Raw genomic sequence first — 23,764 nt, 5'->3', positions numbered from 1 at the left:
GTTGGCATTATCTGTTAGAAGGCTAGTAAGGCAAATAATATGGCTAAACTTAATTTTTTTATAAACAGTACAAATATTTTTATGTAAAAGTTAACAAGCATGAATTACTTTGGAGGATCTATGATTTCATTGGTATGGCTGTCTCCTCCCTAGAGGCAGACAGCAACTCATTCTCTCTCTCTCTCTCTCTCTCTCTCTCTCTCTCTCTCTCTCTCTCTCTCTCTCTCTCTCAGAAATTCTCATTTATGTCCTTCCATAAGTCCTCCATAGCCAATAATGGTTATAATGACAGCAAGCATTCATACAGCACTTAAGGTTCTCAAAGAACTTCACATTATCTCTTTTGATCCTTGCCACAGCCCTCCAAGGTATGTTATTATGATCCTCATTTTACATTTGAGGACACTGAGGCCAACAGGATAAATGACTTTCCCAGGTTCACCCAGCTCCCCAAGACAGGATTTGAACTCAAGTGTTTTGGACTCCAAGTCCAGCACTCTATTCACTGTTATGACACTTCAATAAAAGCATATCTGTAATAATGACTTTTTAAATTTATAGCTAGGATTAAGAACCCAAGGAATAAACCTAAGATTATCTATAGGGCAACTGAGCATTTGTTCAGGAGCTGCTCGAGTATCTTACCAATTTTAGAATTTAAAGATGTGGGAGTGGGGGCAAAGGAATGGCAGCCAACTTCTACTCACTGAAAATCCGCCCAGTGCCCTTTAGGCTCATGGGAACATTCCTGGTTGGCTCTCTGTAGGTAATCTGACATGGGCTGGAGTCTGGCTTCTTAAAGCAACATAATAAAGCTTCATTGTGTTTTTGAATTCAGACAATGCTAGAATCTTCCCTTCAGTAATATGAATGTAAGGAAAAAATGTAGATTTTTTTTTTTTTGAAGATGTAGGCGAGGGGAATCATAATAGCTTTTGTCAATTATTTGAGGGAATATCAAGGAAGTGGGATTTGACTTCTCTCGTCTGGTTCCGAAGGGCAGAACAAGGAACAGTGAACACCCGGATGAACTTACACAAGTCAGGGAAACCCTCTGGACTTCAATTTGCTCATTTCTAGAGTTGAGGGGACTGGATTTGGTGGCCACTAAATTCCTTCCAGGTCTTTTTTTTTTTTTTATGATCCTCATATCCTAAGTCAGGAAGAGATTTCTTCTCCCTCCTTAAGAGGTCTTCAAACAAATGCCTGATGATCCCTTATTGAGAATTTTGGAAGGAATTTTTAGCACAGGTACAGATTGGACTAAATCCACTCTGAGGCTCTTTCCAACTCTGAAATTCTGTGATTCATTCACTCCAACATCACACATGGGCAAGAAATGTCATCCCACATCTCAAAATCTGGTGAGTTTTGATGTTAGGTCCTTATCAATATGCTATGACTACAAATAAACTCAAATCACATGTAGGACCCAGACTAAGATACAGATTTTCACTATCATACCCTTTTCAACAAATCCCATCCATAAGAAGAAAAATAAGTCAGGGCAAAAATTTTTGAAGGCTTGGAATTCCTTTTCCTTGACCAAAAGATACAGAGAAGAGGAAAAGGAAAGAATGGAGAAATAAATTGGTACAAAGAGCTCACAGTTAAACTATTCTGGGTTGCTGTTTTCCACGCAGAGTAAAACCATCACAGAACACAGAGCGAACAAGAAAAATGAGATGCCAGAAAAATGAACAACTGAAAAACATTTTAATATGGAGCTTTAAACACCTAAAAAAGTAATTGTCCCTTCAAATTTGGAGGACATCCATACACACCATGCCCCACATCTCAAATGGCATATTTGAAAAGCCAACCCAATTTAATTCTGACCTGACTTTGAATTGCTGCCACTGATGATCTGTGTGTAATTTTCTCAAAAGACAAAAGCAAATATGTAGTCCAAAGTTCTCAATGAAATGTAAATGACTGCCCTGGTTTCAATGCTGAAGACCTCCAGAATGGCATGGTCACCAAATACAACCATTACACGACATCACCAAAGTCATTCCCACAGTAATATACAAGAATACAAAACTTAGGACAGTTCTACTTCTTTTTACTGCTCTAATACTTGATTGCACTCCATCCATTTTCCAATTTAACATCTACCATCACCCTTGTAATTATTAAATCCTAGCTCAGTGTGTTGTAGGTAGAACACTTTGATTTGCCTTGAAGACCACTGAGGAGTTAGCTTAACATTCCCCATGCTAACATATGTGAGGCATTTCAATCCAGAACACTGCACAGGTAAGAGATTACAACCATTACCCAGCTAAAAGACTTAGGAATTCTAGAAGTTTCTTTTAATTTTTACATGTTTCTCAGCTTTGAGCCTAAAAAAACTCTTTTGGATCATTTTTAACTTTCAAATTTCAGTAGTCAAGTTCAAGACACCTCCTAGAATTATTCACAAACTCAGTTTCCTATGTGAATGTGCCAAATACTGCCCAGTTTGCCACCAACCTGAATGGTACTGCTCAATGTTCATAAAATATCTACCTTTCTCTTCAAAAATTGGGGGAGGGGGTAGAAGAGAAGGCGAATTCTGGTGAAATTGTAACTGAAAACTAGGAAATATGGCTAAAAAACGTATCAACATTTCAAATATGTGATTTATAAAATATAGCATGCAAGTGCTTAACGTGAATCTACCGGCAACTCGTTAAGATAATTACTAAAGAGTCAAAAATCTGAGCTTTCGTTTGCAATTCATTGTCATGTTCTCCTTGTACTGGCAAAGCTGATGGGCCCAGGTTGAACAAATGCTAAATCATACAAGGTTACTTCATGGCACCTATCAGACAACTAAACAGATGAAATATAGGGAATTGTTATTATTAATTTCCAATTCTATAAATGATTATTCCACAGAATGACACAGAAGTGCATGCCAATTCAATTTAGAAAGACTTCAAAAATCTTCACAAAACTTGCTTTAAAAACCTTAATAATGGTAAAATGTTAAATTCTGGAAGAACACAGTAAGTGCACCAAGACTTCATTATAATGTAATCTAGTGCATAAAATAAAAAGGAATTCAGAATAACTTTCTATCTGTCCTAGAAGCTATTGAAATGATTGTGTACCTAAAGGACCTTGCATTGACATAAATTGCTTACTATAGTATGGACTTAAGGATTTTCATTATAGCAAGGTTATGAATGCACTCTGAAAAAAAGGGAGTAAACTTCAATATGAAAAGTAAAAACTGCGACAGAATTTCTACTGGTAATTTCAGTTACCCCTAGCAAAATTCACGCTCAAAAATGAAAAGAAAACAATAAATCTGGGTCTCCCCTTAAAGTTCTTGACCATTGGACATTATATCACAGAGAAAAATAAGATTATGTACTTCAAGGAAACATGTCAATGCCAAAGAAATGAGTAAAACAAAATTTCTATTATTTTCTCTTCTTGCAGTTCTAACAGTAAATGGCATTTCTTTTCATTGTAGATTAGAATCTGATTATTATTTGACTTGTTAGCATTCCTAGATGATCTTATTTTGTAAGCCATGTTTAAAAGTAGCACGTTACTTAAACAGCCATCTAAATTGAGTGACCCTTTGACAACAGTGAGAACCTCTACTCCTTCCACGAAAAAAAAAGGCCCAACTGAAATGCTTGAAAATTGAAAAAGCAAGCTCAGTGGAATGGTCTTCCCTGAAATTATTATTGTTATTATTATTATTATTTTTACCATTTTTCCTTTAAATTTTCCCAAGGGAAAATGCCATACAAGTTATATGCAAAATGAATCAAGTCTATTTAAAAAGAGCACCAAGTGATCCAACACATTTGCATTTCTGGCCAATTGGGTCTTCTGAAACCAGTTGCTTTAGAATGTGGCAATATCCCTTCTCCGATGGGGGCTGCCTCAATATAGTGTTTCATTATTGATCACATGCTAGGCTAAGTACCTGGGAAAGGGGACACTCCTTGGCCAATGAACTCTGGTTCATATCCTTCAGTAAGTCCTTCAGAGCATTTCTTACGGTTGTGTGAGACCATTGTTCAGGAGGCAAGTCTTCTAGTTTAGGGCAACTATTTGAGACATAGATTAGAAAGGGGATTATTACAAGATGGCATCCTGCTGCAGAACATTCCTTTAAGACAGACAGATTTCATTTTGCGCATCAAGCAGATGCATCTGGAGATTGCTTTCGGTCTCCTGATTGTTCCGATTAGTTAATTACTTTATACAACACATCTGCTGTATTGATGCATGAATTATACATCAGCTGCATGTGGTGACTATTTTTTCATGTTACTTCTACCTTTCTGCTCTGATGCGCTTGGTAAGACAATTTAAGGTGTAATGCTTTCTCATGACCGATCAGGAAAAGCATTAATATATTAACTATTTTCCGTTCATCACTGTTCACATGACTTAAAAAATAATAAGAATGGAGTCATAGTGAAGAAGTCATTCTATCACAAAATGTACACAGATGGCACTGTTCATGATATGCAAAAATATTTTTCTCTTAAGTAAACTTTATGTAAAATGCCTTCTTGTAATGCATCATTTAATTGACTAAATGCAGCAGAGTTGCAATATGATACCTACAGAAACCAATCAATTAAAAGCTAGAAGAAGAAGGGGGGAGAAAAGTTCTCTTTAACAGGATAAGTTGGAGAACAGCAAGACAAGATTAATTTGGACTTCAGCTTTCTAAAAACCAGGCCAGATTTCATTTTGAAGCTAAGTAGCCATAAAGGACTAGGGAGGCAGGGTTCCTTTCTTACCTCCTGCCTGCTATCTCGGGACTCACCTGTGTAACTGGATTTTCAGTGTGACCACATGATACACATCTTGCAGCATGTCTGCAACAGTAGCGTCAGGGGCATCTGTCACATAGGACAGTGGAACTGGATTCCACTTTCCAACTTGGATTAGCCCTATACCAGACAGAGAAGAGATTGTAGACTCATTAACCTTTCAGTCAAAAACCTATACTGGGACCTTTCCCTACTTCCACCCACCCACCCCCCTTTCCCCCATATACTATGATTCCTACCTGGCTCATTTTAATCCAAAAGGCAGAATGCTAATGAAGATATTTACATTTTAGCTTTCCAGATTATAAAAGCAATACTACTAGATTTTTTTTTAACTCTCTGGAAATGAAAACCCATCAACAAAATTTATATATAAAGTCCTATCTTCCCCAACTTACAGAAAGTTCTAATATGACAGAACTGAATCCGCTCTGAAAGGCTTTATAATTTAGATAAGAATTCCTATTGCAATGGGAACCAGCACAGAAAAATACTTTACAGCCCATAAAACCATCAGAAACAGAATAAAAGAAACAGAACTAGATATTCAGTCATAAATGCAAATTGACTCTCAACAGTCCATCTGCTCAAATATGCTCGACACTTCCTTGTGGATCCTCAGTGGAGCAGATTATTAAGGTCAATAAGCATACTAATGATTCAGTTGAAGCAATTGAAAAAAAATCTACCTCAACATTCCACATGAGCAAAATGTGTGTTAACTAAACCAAAATGAATTAAAGTCACAGACTAACAAAAATACAATCCCACGTCAAATGCACGTCCAAGAAGAAAAACATACAATATTTCCTCCATAAAGTACACATAAAACACTGGACTTTTTTCCCCTCCAGTCTCATAGATGTATTTATTTACCTTTGGCTTGAGCGGCAGAACTGTGAGAATATCCAAGAGACAGCAATGCCATTTCTATCAGCTGGTTGAAAAGCATGTCCTTTCTTACCAACACAAACTCTGCATGCTCCTCCTTACAATCATATTCAATGGAATTTTCATAATGCTCCACCACACAGAAAACAGGTAGCATTGTTCCTATCAAAAAGGCCAAAAAGACAAAAACAAACACAAACCAACAATTTTCACCAACCCTTTCTCTGATGGGGGATGGGGTATAAGGGAGTTGTGAGAGTAAGTCCTTCAGGCAGTGAGGCAGAAACGGGGACTACGTTGGCAAGGTATAGAGCACTGAAGAAAATGTGCGTTCACACATACACACACACACACACACACACACTCATCATTATCCAAAAATAAGCAAATAGAAACTAAAGTATTTCCTATGAAATTTGTTCTATTGTATTTATAGAACTATATTTTCTACATAGAAAGAATGTTCAATTACCTGTCTAGCAAAAGAATAATGTTGACTGGAGAGGAAGAAGGTGGCTGTCTCTGTCCTGTCTGATTTGTTGTGACTGGCATACAGACTGAGAACCCCAAACACATACTGCAGATGTCTTGTGAGTAAGACATTTTAATACCATCTAGATAATTTTGTTAATATTAAATGATCTCACTTGGGTCAATATCATTAAACTGAACCTCCTTTTGGTGATGTATCTGTCCTAATCTGACTTTATTATTAAAGAAGAAAATCTTGCTCAAATTATTCAAGATATTATCTTTTTTGAATATATCCTGAATGCTAAGGTATATTTGTATATTTGAAAGATATAACTTTTAATGTTATATGTTTTACGTTATCCACTGAAAATATATTACATGTATGTAACATGAGAATTTTTTTGATAAATGTTCCTTTTTTGGTCCAGAGAGGGAAAAAAAGAGGAAAAATGAAACTTTTCATGACTGGTGTTAAGATCTGGGTGTTTAGGTAAAATTTGAGGTTTTGTTTTTCTTCTCTACATTTGCTTAATTCAGCATTATTAATAAACAGAGTGGCCAAGAAAATAGCAAATTCAGGTTATTTATTATTGGAATAGAAACTATTTTTTTAAAAAAGAAATATCTCTGTACTTAGTCCAATGGCTGAACACCTCACCATTAAAATTTTACTGGTTAAAAGAAAAGGGTTAAAAAGCAGATGCACAAGAACTGTCTTGTGGCAAGCTGCCAGAAGGGTAGCATCTTTAGCATAAATGATGACAAGGGTTACTTTAACAGGGCACCCAGGATCTCCAATTAGTCCGACAATGTTAATGCTTCCATAAGTAGTGCCCTCTGCACTCACAGAAGCCTCCTAACTTGCAAAGGTGTCGAATATGTACTGTAGCTAGAATGTTGATGTCTTATTGCCAATAGAGGTGGCCTGTACAATTCTTGAATTATGTTTCTGCATAACAAAAAGTGGCAAAAAAGGGCCATTTTCAACATGTAGATTTTTCAGTGAAGCTTCAGTGACCTGTCAAGAGATTTATAGCTCTGACAGACTAGCCCCTTTAGGTTTGCTCAGGAAAGCTCACAAACTCACTTTGGTGAGTTTGTGTCCAACAGGCTCAGTGTGAAGAGCCAGCTGAAAAGCTTGCCAGTGTTGGTGTAGTTCATTCAGCTGTTTTATGTGAGTGGGAGACTGACTGGGAAGAAAGATTTGGGGAGATCATGGCAAAAGTGGTGATTTCTTTATTGGTTAAATGATTCTCTGGAGTATTTTGCAAAACAAAGAAAACCATTGCTCCTCTTTCTAAGGCAGGGTTTCCTAAGCTTGGTTATAATATTTACCTGACACCTGCAGAAAAAAAAAAAAAACAACCCGAAATCCTGCACCAAAGATGAAAATATCAATCTTTCTAGGGTTTTCATTGTTGAAAATAAACATTTTTATTAACTAAGGGAAAACTCTGTATTTATAAGTGCTTCTGAAAGAACCCAAAGCATTTGGGCAGGAAGTGAAAATACTCTGCTTTGGTTTCCCCTCCCCCACTTGTACCCCTGACTTCAAAGAGTTAGGTTAATATAACAAAAGCACATGCATTGATTTTTCATTTCATGTAATGATACAAAAGTGTGCTACTCTAGGCTGCTCCTTGCAGCTGGGAAATGTTTATAGGCGATGTCGCTATTCAAATAGACTGCATGTCTTTAGACACAGAAATAGGAACGTACTGACCAGATTTAGATGTATGTTGGAGAAAATAAAGGTAGATATTGATAGTGCGACACAAGGATCATCTGACTGCAAATCAAGCCGCTAAATCTCTTAGTGAACTGTCACTGCTGCTCTCCTGTTTACGTAAAAGGCAGCCAGCCCGCTGCCCTGGCTGATCACTCCTGCTAGTGCTTGGCTAATCCTCCAAGTGCAGCAACTTTATAACCTTCTAGTATTAAAGAGGAGCACATTGGTCAGTGTTGAATGCTAAAAATACATCATGACTTCAACCTGAAGGCAGGGCTAGAGCTTTTGCTGAAGGTTTACGAGTCTGTGTAAACAGCACGTCTGCCATAAGGAGCAGTGAAGTCTGTAGAATCCTTGTCTAAAACTGTCCTGGCATTAAAGTTTGCTGTGCAAATATCACATAATACCAGAGACAGCTGAAATCTCCTATTTAGGAATTTATGGAACTTATATGTTTGCAGGCGTCAGAAAGTCTTTTTTATAGAGCCCCAGTGCTCCACAGTACAATATTAATGCACTCGGTTGGAAAAGCCGTAATAAATTATATTTTTAATGCTCTTACCCTGGCTTTCTTAAGATGCATACATTCTTGGCAAACAATCAATAAATAGGGTAATCATGAGCAGAGGCCAAAGAATTTGCTGAAGTGCTGTTTTTCCATTTTTAATAGATAAAGATCTAACAATACGGACTGCTGTGTCTGTTCATTTCGGGATCAATATATTCTTTGTTTTCGCCAAACCAAGGAAAAAATAAATGATTGTATGATAAATGTTATGCATCAAACACAATGAAATTCCACTGCCTTCTAACTTTATCTACTTAATATTCTTGGTTGCTAAAAGGTTGCATTTTTATACTCTGCTTAGCAAATGCAAGAAACATCTGAATTATAAACATATAGCAATTTCCAGAGAAACAAGGACCATTATAAGACATGCTGAATTATATCCAGTATATGCCTTGCTTTACATGAATCATCTTGTTGAATATGGTCAAAGTTTTAGGACATTGTCACCAGTTTAATTTAAATTATTTATATGAACACTCACACAGCAGAATTCCCAAGAAGCTGGTCTAACGTTGCACATCCTTAATGAAAATGCCCAATTGTAACAAATTTGGGACTAGAAAATATAATCATCTATTTCTCTATTTTAAATAGTGAATCTACTTTTAAAGATTAAACTGGAAAAAATTGGTGTCAAAATAATGCAAACCTCATGTACTCTAGAAGTTATCTGTGAAATCACCTCAAAAAAAGTTAACAGATGCCTTTCCCATAATTAGCCCCATGAAAAAGCTCTGCTAATTCTCAAATAATATAAAGTTCTAAGATCCTTTATTTCTACTCAGTGCTACCATGGGATGATATCCAGCAGCATCACATGAGTTCCTGATCTTTTGGAAGACTCACACAGATATCTAAAGTCAAAAGACTCCACCCGGTAGAGGAAGATGCTCCACCCAAATATCAAGTTCATATTGACCAAATGTGATTTACATCTGGGCTAAGCAATGCAACTCTTTTCAGAAAGTGAAACAAAATCAAAGAAAAGGAAACACAAAGTATGGCTTTTCTCCCTCAATATAGTCTTGGCTAGTATTCAAAGTTTTCCATTATGCATCTTTAAGATATTTACCTTTTCTAATGTTTGTTTTCATCAGATGTCCAGAGTGTTTTAAAGGCACTCCTTGCATTTTAGCCCCTGTACTTCCAAGTCTTCCTCTTCCTAATGGGCTCCCATTCTGCTCCAAGCGGGCGATTTTGGCTGGTGGACCCTTCGGATCGCCTACATTGTTAGACATTTCTGAATGTTCTTTCCCCTGAGTTGTCTCGTTCAAATGATCCATACTCAGTCCCGCCTCTAAAAATCACCTGCCATGTTTAAAAAAAAAAGTTGTATACATGTGTAAGTATAGATGCATGTAAGTATTTTAAAGATTTCTGTCTCATTTACGTTCTTTAAAATGAGCACTTGTCTGATCCCAAAGAGTGCAAATAATATTTGAAAAAATAAATTAATCAAAATTGCTCATTTTTTCCTAAATTGCTCAAATACATCTGGGTAAAGGTGTCCTGTTTTCTATTTACAGAGCTATGTTAAATACACGGGCTTATTTATGGAACAAATGTCTCTGGAATGAACATAGCTACAAATGACTAAAGTATGGTGTAAACAATGGTTTTTATAATCTTTATGGTGATTAAAAATTAAAAGTTCATTAATGAGTCAAATATGAAAACTTTAGTCAAGGGTACAATAGACATAGTATAAGACATCTTTCTCCACCTCTCTCTCTCTCTCTCTCTCTCTCTCTCTCTCTCTCTCTCTCTCTCTCTTTCACACACACACACACACACACACACACATATATGCAGCCTATCTCTTGAGGCATTTGGTAAGTTCATCAAGACTTTCTATTTTCTTCCTTTACTTTCAGACATAGAAGAGTTTTTCTCCTATTGAGGGCCTGAGACTCCTATCACATATTAAAAATGCAGTCAAGTCTATACCCAAGATGTTACTGAAACTATCTCTGTTCATGAAAATATATCTCTAACAGAAAGAAGTAAAATATTTAAAATCAATGCATTTTAGGTGTTGGTGTATTACAGTCCTTATATGTTTAATTAAAATTTAGTAGCCTATCCATGACATAAAAGTACTAATAATTTATGAAGCAGAATATTTTGAAAAATATTTTTCATGTATTCTCTAATCTTAAATGTACAGTTCAACTTAAAAAAATTCAGCTATATTGACAACACTAAATTTCTAATCTTCAAATAAAAAAATATTCATTGAAAATACTAGTTACCATTTGTAGAGTGTTTTAAGTTTTGCAAAGCATTTTGCATAAGCTATCAACTTTGCTGCCCAAAAAGGGCAATTTTAAAAGTCAATTTCAAGGAAATAAACAGATAATAGTTTATAGTAATTGTTAATAACAGTATTTAAGGGAATTATGTCACATCATTAGACTTGAGGTATCACCTTCTTTATGAGGATGACAATTTGTGACCATTATGCCAATCATGTATGTAAAATACTCAGAACTATGGTCACCAAGAACAGGTAAAGAGAATAATTTTATACACCACTGTAGTAGCTACAATTACTGTGGGTACAATTTAGAAAAAGTTAAGTGAATTTGATAATTGGGATGTTCTTCTAGCTACCTGGCAATTCAAAACATTCTATGTAATTTTTTAAATGACACCAAAGTTACTTAGGTCCAGATTTGTCAAGAGATTTTTATCACTCATTGCAAAAGAATTTGCTGTAAATATTTTTTTCCCTGCTTCAAAATAAGACTACATTTTTCTATATAGTCAAGGTGGTTGTGGTTGGTGAGGGGGGTGGAGGTAAAGTTAATCTGGAGATTTACAAGCAACCTTAAGAATGTCAGTTGAATGACTGTAAAGTTTGTGAAATAATGGTTATTTATCCTTATACTCTAGGGTGGCATGCTGAGAACCAAAGGTTTAGCATTGATTGTGGTCCCATCTGTTTTTGGTTATGAGTCTCATTAACAATAAATGTGCCTATTTTAACCACTTTTTATCAAGATTACTCTTTTCCATTAATATCAACTGCAGTGTAAAGCCAAAAAGAGAGCTATGATTATTAACTTCTAAAAGTATTCCTTACAATATTTCATGTACTGATACAAATTTGTTTTTCTGAAACTGGTGTTTTACCTTGATAGAAATTTGGGATTCATTTAAAAATATATAGAGTGGAGAAATATACACATATAAACATTTTAAAAGTCTCCAGGCTTTGGGTAACTTACAAAAATACGTATATCACAGTATCAAAGATAATGTGAAACAAGTAGGTGTCATAGATCTGAAGAACACACCAAGTACAGTAAATGAAAGTGATAGGTGGTAATTTAGTCAGCGTATTGACTACTATCAAAACACCACATAGGTCATTTTAAATAACTCTTAGACTACCCACTCACAGGCATCCGTTAAATACTCAGTTATCCTGTAAAAAGCTTTACATTACAAAGCAAAATTACATGCACATAAAACACCTAATTTGCTCAGTTAAACTCCATGCCCAAGGCTAAAGTTCACAGAAACCTCACTTAGGAATAGTGATGAGCAACCCCCAGCATGGCCTGCCCAACATGACAGCAGCAAAACGTGCCTATTATCCTTAGAGATGCCAGAGTTTCTTTTGAGTTTCACGTTTAGAAATCCATTTTAGGGCAAGTTAGCCCAGACATTTAGAGAGGGGTCACTGTCACACACACACACACACACACACACACACACACACACACACACACACACACAAAACAGAACTTAAAACAAACCACAAAACTGTTTCCTAAGGAAATTATGTACATAATTTCTGAATGAAATATAAAGATCAGTCATAAGTAATTTCCTTAAAATACTCATCTTTTAAGAATATATTATTTCTGCACTTCAAATTCGTTTTAAATTAGTTATCCCTTAGATCATCCCCTTAGCCTCCACATAACCCCATAATCACATTGGAGAGACAGTTCTCTTATCCATTCCATATGGCCGTCACAATCCAGGCCAAGCTTTCACTGTGACCTTTTAAAGAGACAAAGAAGCAAAGTACTATCTAGAAACAGAAACACTGCAGTTTTACTGAGTGAAATTAGCAAAACCAACCTGAAACTCACCACTTCAAAACTTGACAGCACATAAATACCAAAAAACAAAGGAGATTTCCTTTGCAGCCCGAGTTCTTGAAGAGGAAGAAATTCAAGACTGATGTTTTTCTATATCCTTTTTTTTATTAAAAAAAAAAAAAGCAGCAGACCTGAAGGCGACTTCCCCCTTAAATTGTATTATTTTGTCTCCCCCACCCCCCCTCCCCCCTAAGCGGGGGAAGGGCAGAAATAAACGTCAAGATGAGGAGAAGCCATGAGCGCAAAAATCAGAATTCAAAAAATATTGTTTTTTCTAATGTCTCTTGGAGAACAGGGTTTTCGATGGGGGAGGAGGGAGACTGGGAAGTGAGTAGAGAGAAGATAAAATTGATCTGACAAGTGAAACGTTAAAAAAATCGCAAAAACAAAGCAAAAAGCGCGATAAGGTCCACAATGAGATGGTGTTTGGGGGGTGTGGGGTGTTGGGGGTGGTGGTCGCTGATTATCTTTTCTTTAAAAGCGAAAAAAAAACACTGCGGACGAGGTCTGATGAGAAAAAAAAAGGTTCTCTTCTAGCTCTCTATCTCATAGGCTCTCCGGCGTGAAAAAAGCAGAAAGTCTACTTCTGGCTGTCACTTGGAGTATTATTCTCCAATAACCCAGGAGAACCACAGGGAGGAAAGAAGGGGGGGTGGGGGGGAAAGCAACCTTTCTCCCACCCTCAATCCCGCCCCCCCCAGAAACAATTGACAGTAACATTAACAAGCCTAAACTTTCTCCCTGAACCTCCAAATTCAACCTAAGAGCTTTACCGGGTGGTAGGAAGGGCGGAGGGTAAAGTGTAGCGAAAAAAAAAAAACGGGAAAAGGCACTGAAATACCACTTTTAATTTAGCCTTCGCTCTTCTTAAAAATAGCAGAGAGGATCTGTCCTTTCCTATTTACCCGGGGCTGTTGTGTGTGCCTGAGTGAGAGTGGGGGGGAAGGGGGAAAGAGAGCAGAGAGAGAGAATAAGAGAGAGAGAAAGGAGATAGAGAGGACAGAGAGAGAGGAGAGGAGGAGGAGGAGGAGGAGAGAGAGGGAGAGAGAGAGAGGGAGAGGGGGAGAGGGAGAGAGGGAGAGGGAGAGAGAGAGAGAGAGAGAGAGAGAGAGAGAGAGAGAGAGAGAGAGAGAGAGAGAGAGAGAGAGAGAGAGAGAGAACGAGAACGCACACAACACCACCTTCCACCTCCACAAGGAACAACTCCTTCCCTTCCTTCTCCAAAAAAAAAAGTCGACCAGATTCCACTCCCCTATGTCCGAAAGAAGCAACAATAGCCACAATGACTATATTTTAAAAATCAAAGACCCCAACAAAACTGCTCAAGAGTTTCTCAAAATGAAGGGGGGGGGGGGGGTCCTTTTAAGTCCTACAGGCTTTATTCTTGTTTCCCTGGCTGGATAATAAGATTATTGTGATTAGGCCGTTTTGTAGTTGTTGCTGGATGTTACAGAGATAGCTGTGTTGTATGTGCGTGTGTGTGTGTGTGTGTGTGTGTGTGTGTGTGTGTGTGTGTGTGCGTGTGTGCCCGGACTGAGCCGTGTGTCTCGTCTCCTCTCTCTCTCTCCCCCCCCTCCCTCTCTCGTCTCTGTCCCCATTAAATTATTAGTTGACTCATCACTCCTCCTCCTCCGGCTGCTGCCGCCGCCGCGCCGTCCCCAGCTCCTGGGCTCTGCTCTCCGCCAGAGCTTTCGGCTGCTGCTGCTTGCTGCTGCTGCTGCTGCCGCCGCCGCCGCCGGAGCTGTCGTGGCTGCTGCTGCTGCTGCCGCCGGAGCTGTTGCTGTGGCTTCTTCTTCCTCCTCCTCATTTTAATACAAAATAACACCGAGGCCACCGGCTTTTTACCGCCCCAGACTGGAGGACGCAGCCTCCTCGCAGCTGCCCGGAGCCCTTCCCCCGCGGCCCCAGATCATCCGGCGCGTCCTGGGAGAAACAGAAAGACAGACAGAGAGACAGAGAAAGGGAGAGAGGGAGAAAAAGTGGCAGAGGAAGAGGAGGAGGAGGAGGAAGAGGAGGAGGAAGAAGAGAAGGAGGAGGAGGAAGAGGAAGGGGGTGAGGAGAGGGATAGTTGGAAAAGGGGGAGAGTGAAAGGCGGAAAAGGAATTAAAATTTTTGAAAACGGGACAGAGGGCAAAGATGGGGGTTAAGGTTGAGTCTGGGGGAGGGGGCGGAGGTGGGGGTGGCGGAAGAAGAAACCAGAAAGACAAGTAACTAGTGAATGAGTGAGAGAAATAGAAGCGGGGGGGGGGGGGGGGAACGGGCATATGGGGGGAGGGGGGGAGACTGCGATTTCCGGCACAGGGCGCGCAAGAATTTGTAATCAGCTTGATTAGAGTGAGGCGGCTCTGCATTTATTACACACAATACCCAGAATAACAGGGAGCAACGCAAGCGGCACCACTGGCGGCTGGCAGCGGCGGCGGCGGTGGCGGCGGCACAGGCGAGGGAGGGAGATTGGGAGAGCCCGAGGCCGGGGCAGGGGCAGGGGCACGGAATGGGGGAGCGGAGCTTGCCCGGGCGGAGGGGAGTGGGGCAGGGAGCCCACTGACACCTTCCCTATTACAGAGGAAGCCGACATAGATGGGGCAGGTGTGTGTGTGTGTGTGTGTGTCTGTGTCTGTGTGTGTTTGTGTGTCTGTCTCTGTCTCTGTGTGTGTGTGTAAGGGGGGAGGAAAGCGAGGGGGAAAGTCGCGATGAAGAGGGAGAAAGGGTCAGGAAAACAACCCCAAGGAATGACGAGGGCAGGGGGGTGGCTGGACAGCTCCCCCCGCCTCCCGCCCCGGGGCCAAAGAGAAAGCCCCGGTCTGGGCACCGTGCCCAGGGAGCGCCAGCCCGCCCACTCGCCAGCATCCCCCCTGAGGGGGGAGGGAAGAGAGCAGTTCTCCTGCTGCTGCAGGTGAATGGAGCGGCAGGAAGCCGCCGGGCAGCCACTGGAGCCACGGCTCCGGGGCGGGCTGCTTCGCCGAGAGCCAGTCGGGGAGGGCGGGCTGTCTGTCCAGCAGCAGCCTGAGCAGGGGCACCGAGGCCTGAGCCCTTAAGGACGTTGGGGGAACCTCCTGGGGGGGACCGGGGGCACGCGCCACGGAGTGGGGTGGGGTGTGTGTTGTGGCTGGACAGTCCCAATTCCACAGCAAGGCAGCACAAACAGGTGCAGTGGTAACAGCGATAAAACTTTGTCTCCTCTGATCGAGTGTGATTGCTTCAAAACTTTTAACATCCAAGATGAAAGTCACTGAGTGGAGACAATCTTTGTGTTTACATAACTAGCCACAAAACTGCTGAACTACCTCCCCAGCGTTTACCCTGACCCAGGAAAGCAATTTTAAAACAAGAATGCGTTGTTCACAATAGCACAGGTGGTTACAAATTCACTTAGGTCACTCACCAAGAAAACTGCTAATGCAAAGAAAAATATGACATCACTCTTGATTTACAGTCTTAAAGCAAGGCCCAAGTAAACTCTGGAAAGTTAAGGAATGGGACATTTAGATCTACTCTGCTTGACGCTGGACTCCTACCTATAATGTGATGGAAACCATGACATTATGGAGAAATTATACTTAAAGTAGAAGCAGTAAGAATGATCCCATAATGTAATTCCTCACTTAGAATACTGTTGACCATCATACATGTGAAAGTGAGAAATATTATAAACTTGATCAACACAAACCATCTACATTCTACAGATGCCTAGGTTTGATCTTACCCTGTTAAGCATTGGGCAGTGAAACACTGAGAAAAAAGGAAATTTAACACTAATATCCCCATAGAGTAATAATACAGGAAAATGAGGATGTTAGATATTGTTTAATATAGTATCCTAATAGGAAGTCAGCCTCTTAAGGTAAAAGAGTTACAGAGTACCTCCCATTTATACTATCTACTTCTTGTATATACCCAGCCTTTAGTTGTATGTTGTCTTTCCTATTAGAATATGAGCTTCTTGAGGGCAAGGGAGTGATTTTTGCATTTTTTTTGTATCCCCAGAACTTAACACAGTGCCTTACACCTATTAAGTACTTAATAAATACTTGTTGATTTACCTACTATCAAAAGAGCAACAAATTGGCACAAGTAAAGAAATAAGAAGAAAATATGCAAAGTAATTTTCTTTTAATGCTACCAACACATGCATGTAAACATTTTACTTAAGAAGCATGTGAAAAGTCAAAGATAAAACCGAAGTTAACTGCATAAAGATGTTTTCCTTTTGGTAAAGATGAGTTTCAAATAAAAAGCAATACAAATATCTTGGAGTAAAACCCTATGGTTCAATTACAAATCAAAAAATTACGAAATCATAGAACATGCAAACTGAATCCTGGTGCAAAGTTAGAAAGGAAACCAATAGAAGAGGATAAAAAGCCTGTGAACTAGAAATTATTGAAATTTAAAAAAGGGCATCTGACCATGGGAAAAAATATGGTCACTGAAAATAAATAAATACACTATGCCACATATGCCTTTTAAGAAAAAAAAAACAACATATAGCAGATCAGAATAGAGGAAACTATATAACTTATTGGGCAAGATATGGTATACATACTTCAATAATAAATGGGGAAAGCAAAAATAATAGCTACTGCTAGTCAGAGATGGTTCACTCAAACTTATAGAAAGAAGGAAAGAGCAATCTATTTGAAAGGAAAACTTATGAAAATGTAAATTCCAACTGAATTTGCATATGGCTCACTTAGAAAATGATGTTTTAAAAATGATACTGATTTTATTTTTAAGATGGAATCATTCAATCAGACTAATTTATTTAAGAACAGTTGATTTAAACTGTTACAGCCAAACTTTTATTTCACATAAGGTATACTTGCTCATTACATCAGTTTGCAACAGTAGCTAATACATTTTAAACTTTAAAGGAATTAAGAAAGATTGGCCACTGAAGAATACAATGTTAAAAACATGGAGTAGACAATCAGAAAATTTACGTATGCATACAACTTTATATTAGGTTACTGGGAAAAATGAATTCAGAATGAAAGAGAAGTACAGATATAATTTGAGCAGGGCCGGGGGGAGTGGAAGGGGGGACCAGTTGGGAAAAAAGCTGGGAAATATAATTATCAAGTCAGGTAGAAATACATTATTGTAAAAATATCTATCAGAAAGATCATTTGCACAACCACAAGAAAACTCACAAATGCTTCATGAAAAAGTATATTTACCCCACAATCCTAATTACTTGATTAATGGAAACATAAAAGGGATAAATAAAAAATAATAATCCCACTTCAAATGTGCAGAAAACCTTTTATCCAGGGAACAGAATGTGTTTTAATAAATATGAACCACGCAAAATAAAGAATGTAAAGAAGGAGGGGCATATCAATGGAAAAGGGAGAAATAAATCCAGTAGTAATTGAGAATCAAGGTGTTTATTAATGACATTATCATGGACAGTAAGCAAATATAGTAATATCATGTATCCATTAATCACATAATCACATTAATCTTACATCAGACACTTCCTCTATGCCTGAGATATATGATTACGAGAAATACCTTGGAGGAAACAGCACATATGCATTTATACCTCAGAAGTTGTATACAGTGCTGATGAGCTTAATTACTGTGTATTATCTACCTCTGTTAGAGTATTCATTATAGCCTCTGAACATTGACCAGTGTAAACCCTGGATTAAAATGAAAGAGGGAAAAATGATAATTAAGAAAACATATTTTGCTTTGCTTATATGAACATAAGCTAGTAGAACATTAGAAACTGACAAAAGTGGACATTAATTTGCACTATGTACATATCTACAGTTTTTCCATAAGGAAAAATACTGGTTAAGAACTACACAAACTATATACTAAAAATTGTTATAAATAATAAGAAATGTCAATGATATAACAAAACATTATTTAATATGTGTACGTATGGTCAAACACTGACATTTATTTTAGAAAAATAATACTGGCTTTTACAATGGAGTAATATCAGCTGCCATACCAGAATAAAATATTGAAAAAAACTGCAATATGTTTAATACTTGATAATGCTGTACTTCTCAAATTGTAGCTACAGTGAAATAAATGACAGAAGAAATCTGAGGATACATTAAAACAATTAGAGAGTAATGAGAATTCAAATAAATCTCAAGCTTATCCTTAACCGTAGTGTATATATATATATTCCAGATAAACAGACAGATAAAAAAATGGAGGAGGGGAGGTACAGTAAGCATCTGATCCTTAAGATTTGGTTACTGTCAGTTACCAAAGGGGTAACGGAATATTTCTGAAGGAATGTTTCACCCCAAACATGGCCCTTTCAAAGGACACACTGATGACCCATTTTTCCTCCATTCAAACACAGTTTGGCCTATCTCTCAACACTCTGATAGGAGCATATAGGACGCTGCTTTTTGTGTTATTGTTGTTTTTTGCCACATCATTTCTTGGTGGGGAACTTCACTTGCAGGTGGTGTTTTCCACATATGTGTGTCTGGAAATGTGGTTGGTATTGGCCATCTAAGGAGGCTTTTGGGGGACCCATATGTTTAGCTGTCACGTTCCTCATTTTCTCTGTCTAGGATGTCAAGACTGATTTCCTTGTAAATTTTTGAATGGACTATACACCAATTAGCGCAAACAAGAGAAGAAATCTGGGTCTACAGCCCAAACAACTTTTTTCAGCATATGTCTGAGAGGAAATACAATATCCTGTAAACACTTACACCCCTTTCTCACATCTTATCTGTGACTGACATCACTATGCATTCCATATAACTTCAGAGCACAGCCTGCTTCAAGTGGTGCAGAAATTTCTGTTATTTCTACGTGCCTCCTAATGAGACAGAAAATGACAAAAATGGAGATATCCAGGGGTCATGGTATGATAATATTACTTTATCATACAATAATAGGCCAATTAGTAGACCCATATAATATTTACAATACAGAATTAAGTAGGGGTGGGGATAGAAGTAGGTAGGATATGGTTAGTTTGTCTTGTGCTTTTATTAATTAGCTAAAGAGAGAGAGAAAAAATCTTACATTGGTAACCTGAATGCATAAGCACTTATTAAGCTCTTAGGATTTTCCAAGCACTGTGCTAAGCGCTGGGAGTTCAAAAACAAGAGCAAATATCATCCCTGTCCTTAAGGAGCTTGCACCTTAATGGTGGAAAAAACATGTGGAGAGAAGTGGACTAGCAGAGGAGCTTTGGAACTGAAAATTGTAGGGACCGCAAGTAGAGTCATAGAAAGATAGGCTGCTCAGCCCCATCCAGAAACAATGGCAGAGTCAATTTGATACTTCATGGTTCTAGAAATGGATTTCACTTGCTTTGCAATTTACTTACCTAGAGATGGTCTTATTAGCTATTATCTATCTCTCCAACATGAAGGGGATGGTAGTGATGGCAAAACAGTAAAGAGAACCCTAATTGTACAGTTCTTTTCTTGGTGGATGATCTAAACATCTCTCAATGGCTATCAGACTTTCATTGGCCAACCCAAAGTGATTACTTTAACATTATAATTCAAGTACTCAAAGGTGGAGTCTTGGAGATAATGGATAGACCATAGACCTTGGATTCAAGGAAATCTGTGTTCAGGTTCAGCTTTTGATCCACACTGGCTATGTGACCCTGGGAAAATCTCTTACCCTTTTAGTGCCCCTAGACAATCTCTAAGATGGTAATTTGAACCACAGTTGCATTGGTACAGGGAGTTCCCTCACCACTAGGGGTTCCCTAGACCAATGAAATCGCAGGTCCCAAGGGGGTGAAAAGCCTGTGAACCACTGGGTACAAAAAACAACGTGGACATTGGCAGAAATCTTATAACTGACTAGATCCTCAATGAAACATTTGAAATATTTATGTCAGAATTATGGGACAATCACACTCCAGTGTTTTTTTTAGAAGTAAATGAATAACTAGTGGGTCACATCAGCATCAATAATGTATCCATATACCTACCTACCTTTGTATCTCTCAAAGGACATCCCTGACATAACTATTCCTATCCTTAGGCATGCTTATTTGAAAATATCAACGTAGGTCCCTAACCAGGGACTGGTACATGAAAGAGACATCAAAGAGAATGAAAAACAGATGACAGTAGCAAAGGATTGAGGATTTGGGGGATTGTGGAAGAAGGATAAGGAGACAGTTCAAATGGATTTTTATCTTTCCAGTCATTCCAGGGCTGGTTCGGTTAGAGCCCACATTGGGAGTGGTCAAAAGTAATAGTTATCTGAAGAAAGGTTGAGGCAGGAAGGAGGGCATTAGTGAATGACCTTTTTGATTTCAGCACGATAGATGGCCATAGCTTTTTTAAACTAACCCAAGTCATTTTTAAAAGATTGGGCAACTTGGTTGCTTATGACATGACTCTCACTGACTTCAAGGTTATGAAAAAGCATCTGGGAGACTTCCCTTTAAAGCACCTGTTTCCTCCTCTGTATCATACAATATTTCTATATAAAAATATAACTTCTGGAATAGGACATACTTTTTAGTCAGTGAGGAGAGTGGTATGCAAAGATGCCTTCATTCCCTTTTAGAAGGTGATAATAATGATAAACCAGTTCTGGTTTTTACCTCCGTCAGAACTGGTTTCTACCTCCATCAGAACTGGTGCAATTGACAGAGTCCTGAGGACTTGTTGGGTTCTCTAGGACAGGTTATGAGCCAAGTGGAAAGCTGGTTGACGATCTTAGGAGATATCTGTGGTTGGAAGCTAGGTGAGTGTATTTGAGGTGCATTTGAAGTTGAGACAGCTGGTAGTCCTGACTAGTTCAAGTTTGACAGATTTAGCCTATAGGAGATTGTAAGGAAAAAAATAAACTTAAGAAATGTCGATCTAGAAAAATCGCTTTTTCAAAAGTAAATAAGAATGAAAATTATAAGAAATTATGTTTTAGAATTTGGTAAATGAAAGGGTAGTATTTTAAGGAGTAAGCTGAAGTATTATTTGGAAATTTTCTTCAGGTTTTCTATGGTGCCAACAATCCTATGCAGATATATTATTTAACATTACAAATATAAGCTACTAACCACAAATTATACATGGAAGTACAATTATAAAACCCATCTATTATTTACTGGAGCCAGAACTAACATAGTTTCCTTCACTGCTTTACAATGTAGCTGTGTGCGATTTTCTTCCCAGAAAAATTGTTCAATGCATTTCTACACTTTATGCCAATGCTCCTAATCAAGTTATGAACTTTTCATAGATTTCTAGAGCTGGGAGACTCAAAGAAGTTAATTTAGTCCAACATCTTCATTTTACAGATGAGGAAACTGAGGCCCAGTTAGGTATAATCAGTGGCAGAAGGAGATCTCTGGACTGCCAATACCTTATTCTTTCCAGTTAAACCATGATGCCATGGCAAAGAGCATGTTTAAATGCATCACAACTCTTACCATTATGTTTTTAAACACCCTCAGTAATTTTAGGGATTTTTCTTCCATTCAGTTTAAATAGTAGCAATCTCCAAAATTTGGTCAAGAGTTTTGTTTGTAATAAATTAATATCCCTGAGAAAAGTCTGTTGATACGTCTTTGCCAACTAAATTATAGGGGGGAAAATAGTTTGAAGTACAATGGGCTCAAGTCACATCCCAGGCAATTTTATGGAGACTTTATATCCTAGCTGCAGCTGACATTTACAGAGTGCCCACTGGCTGCGTGGCACTGAACGAAGCATTGTCCCAGCAGTATGGGAAACTGAACCACTATTAGAGCTGAAAGCACCACACTTGGGCAAAAATGAAATGCTCTTGTGATGCTGTGACTTATAGAAGCAAAATTGGAAATTGAATTCAGAACCCAGCATCAAAGCTCAGAAATCAGTCCTCTCTTCCTCAAATAATTCCCAAGGTTTTGGAGTGCTGACTGTTTAACCTAAAGCACAGTGAGGTGAAAACATTAGGTCAAGAGTCAGGTAAATGAAGCGTTATACCACATTTTACTCTTTTTTATAAACAACGCGTTGCTCCTTCCTCACCTGCTAACCTAGTCTATGGTGGGTAACAGAGATGGATGTTGGCAAAGACAAGTATCAAATAATGCAGACTAGAAAAGAAGGATGATGCAGATATTACAAATGTGACTTAATTATGAAAATGAGGGATACCAAGTGATATGTAAGACTTTAGATCTTGTTTTGTCATGATATTTTTTAAAATTAATACCTGTTTTGAGCAAAATGAATACAGATAGGTATTCAGAGAGCAAAATTTCTCCAAAAGTGGGTAATCTTAGAGTCCTGAAATAGAAGAGGGTTTTTCATTCTTCAGATTTTATGTAGTATACAAAATGCCTCCGAAAAAGAGAAAAAGCATCTCTTAAAACCAAAATATTTCCTAAACCTAAAGTTTCATTTTCAGGTATGTTTAATGGAGTTAGGATGGATAACTATTCAAAGAATGAATCTCACATTCTTCAAACAGTATTTTTATTTTCCTGAGGCCTGGGGCAGTGGAAAGAAAAGTGTCTCAGTGGAGTCAAAGCATCTGACTTAGAATCCCAGCCCTGCTTCTTACCGTGTGACCTTGGGCAAATCACCTCTGCTCTAGACTCAATTTACTCATCTGCAAAATGAGGGGATTTTACCAGATAACATTTGAATAAAAAGTTATCTTTTCATACATTTTGTGCATATGTATGTATATTATGTATATACACATAATGCACACACATGCATGTACATACATACATATGGAAGAATGAATGGGAGCAAGTAAATGACCACTATGTACATAGATGATACATTGGCTTATTCTTTAAATACAGAACAGCTGTTACCTCATCATATATATCAAGATCTTAATGATTATTTGGGAGAAAAATGGAGAAAAATTCTTCTTAAGCAAGAACTTTTAAGTTCACACTTAAGTACCACAATCAGGGGCTATCTGTGACATTATTCATTTTCACAATTAAATACTTTTGTAACATCTGTAATGTTACATTTTTTCTAAACTGCATAACTGCCCTTTAACAACAATATTTATCAATTTCTTATATGAAATCTTATAAGATTTTCATGTATTTTAAAAATGGAATTTTCTTGAGACAAAAATTCATACATAGATTATATATGTTGAAGTTCATTCTTTATTATTCTGACCCATAACTGGGGACAGGAGAAAATTAACTGAAAAACAATTATTTCATTAAAAATAATTAGATAAAATAATTAAAAGATGTTCAGTATGG

The 23,764-nt window shown here is 38.1% G+C and overlaps 1 protein-coding gene across 7 annotated transcripts in view; it reads right to left on the bottom strand.

The window, feature by feature from the left end:
* The window catches only part of SATB1 (SATB homeobox 1), a 116,950-nt gene that overhangs the window by 80,820 nt on the left and 12,366 nt on the right, over positions 1–23,764 (bottom strand). For 4 of the 7 annotated variants that reach the window (XM_072651225.1, XM_072651229.1, XM_072651230.1 and 1 more), the window contains exons 1-5: positions 12,565–14,800; positions 9,531–9,766; positions 5,670–5,846; positions 4,787–4,913; positions 3,932–4,055 (exon numbers count right to left, since the gene is read on the bottom strand). In XM_072651225.1, the coding sequence (XP_072507326.1) occupies positions 3,932–4,055; positions 4,787–4,913; positions 5,670–5,846; positions 9,531–9,741 (639 nt within the window). In that variant the 5' untranslated portion in view covers positions 9,742–9,766; positions 12,565–14,800. The other 3 variants (XM_072651228.1, XM_072651227.1, XM_072651226.1) reach the window with 3 other exon arrangements.

The sequence above is a fragment of the Notamacropus eugenii genome, chromosome 3, assembly GCF_028372415.1.
Source record: "Notamacropus eugenii isolate mMacEug1 chromosome 3, mMacEug1.pri_v2, whole genome shotgun sequence".
Lineage (NCBI taxonomy): Eukaryota > Metazoa > Chordata > Mammalia > Diprotodontia > Macropodidae > Notamacropus > Notamacropus eugenii.
This window is presented reverse-complemented; position numbering and strand designations above follow the sequence as displayed.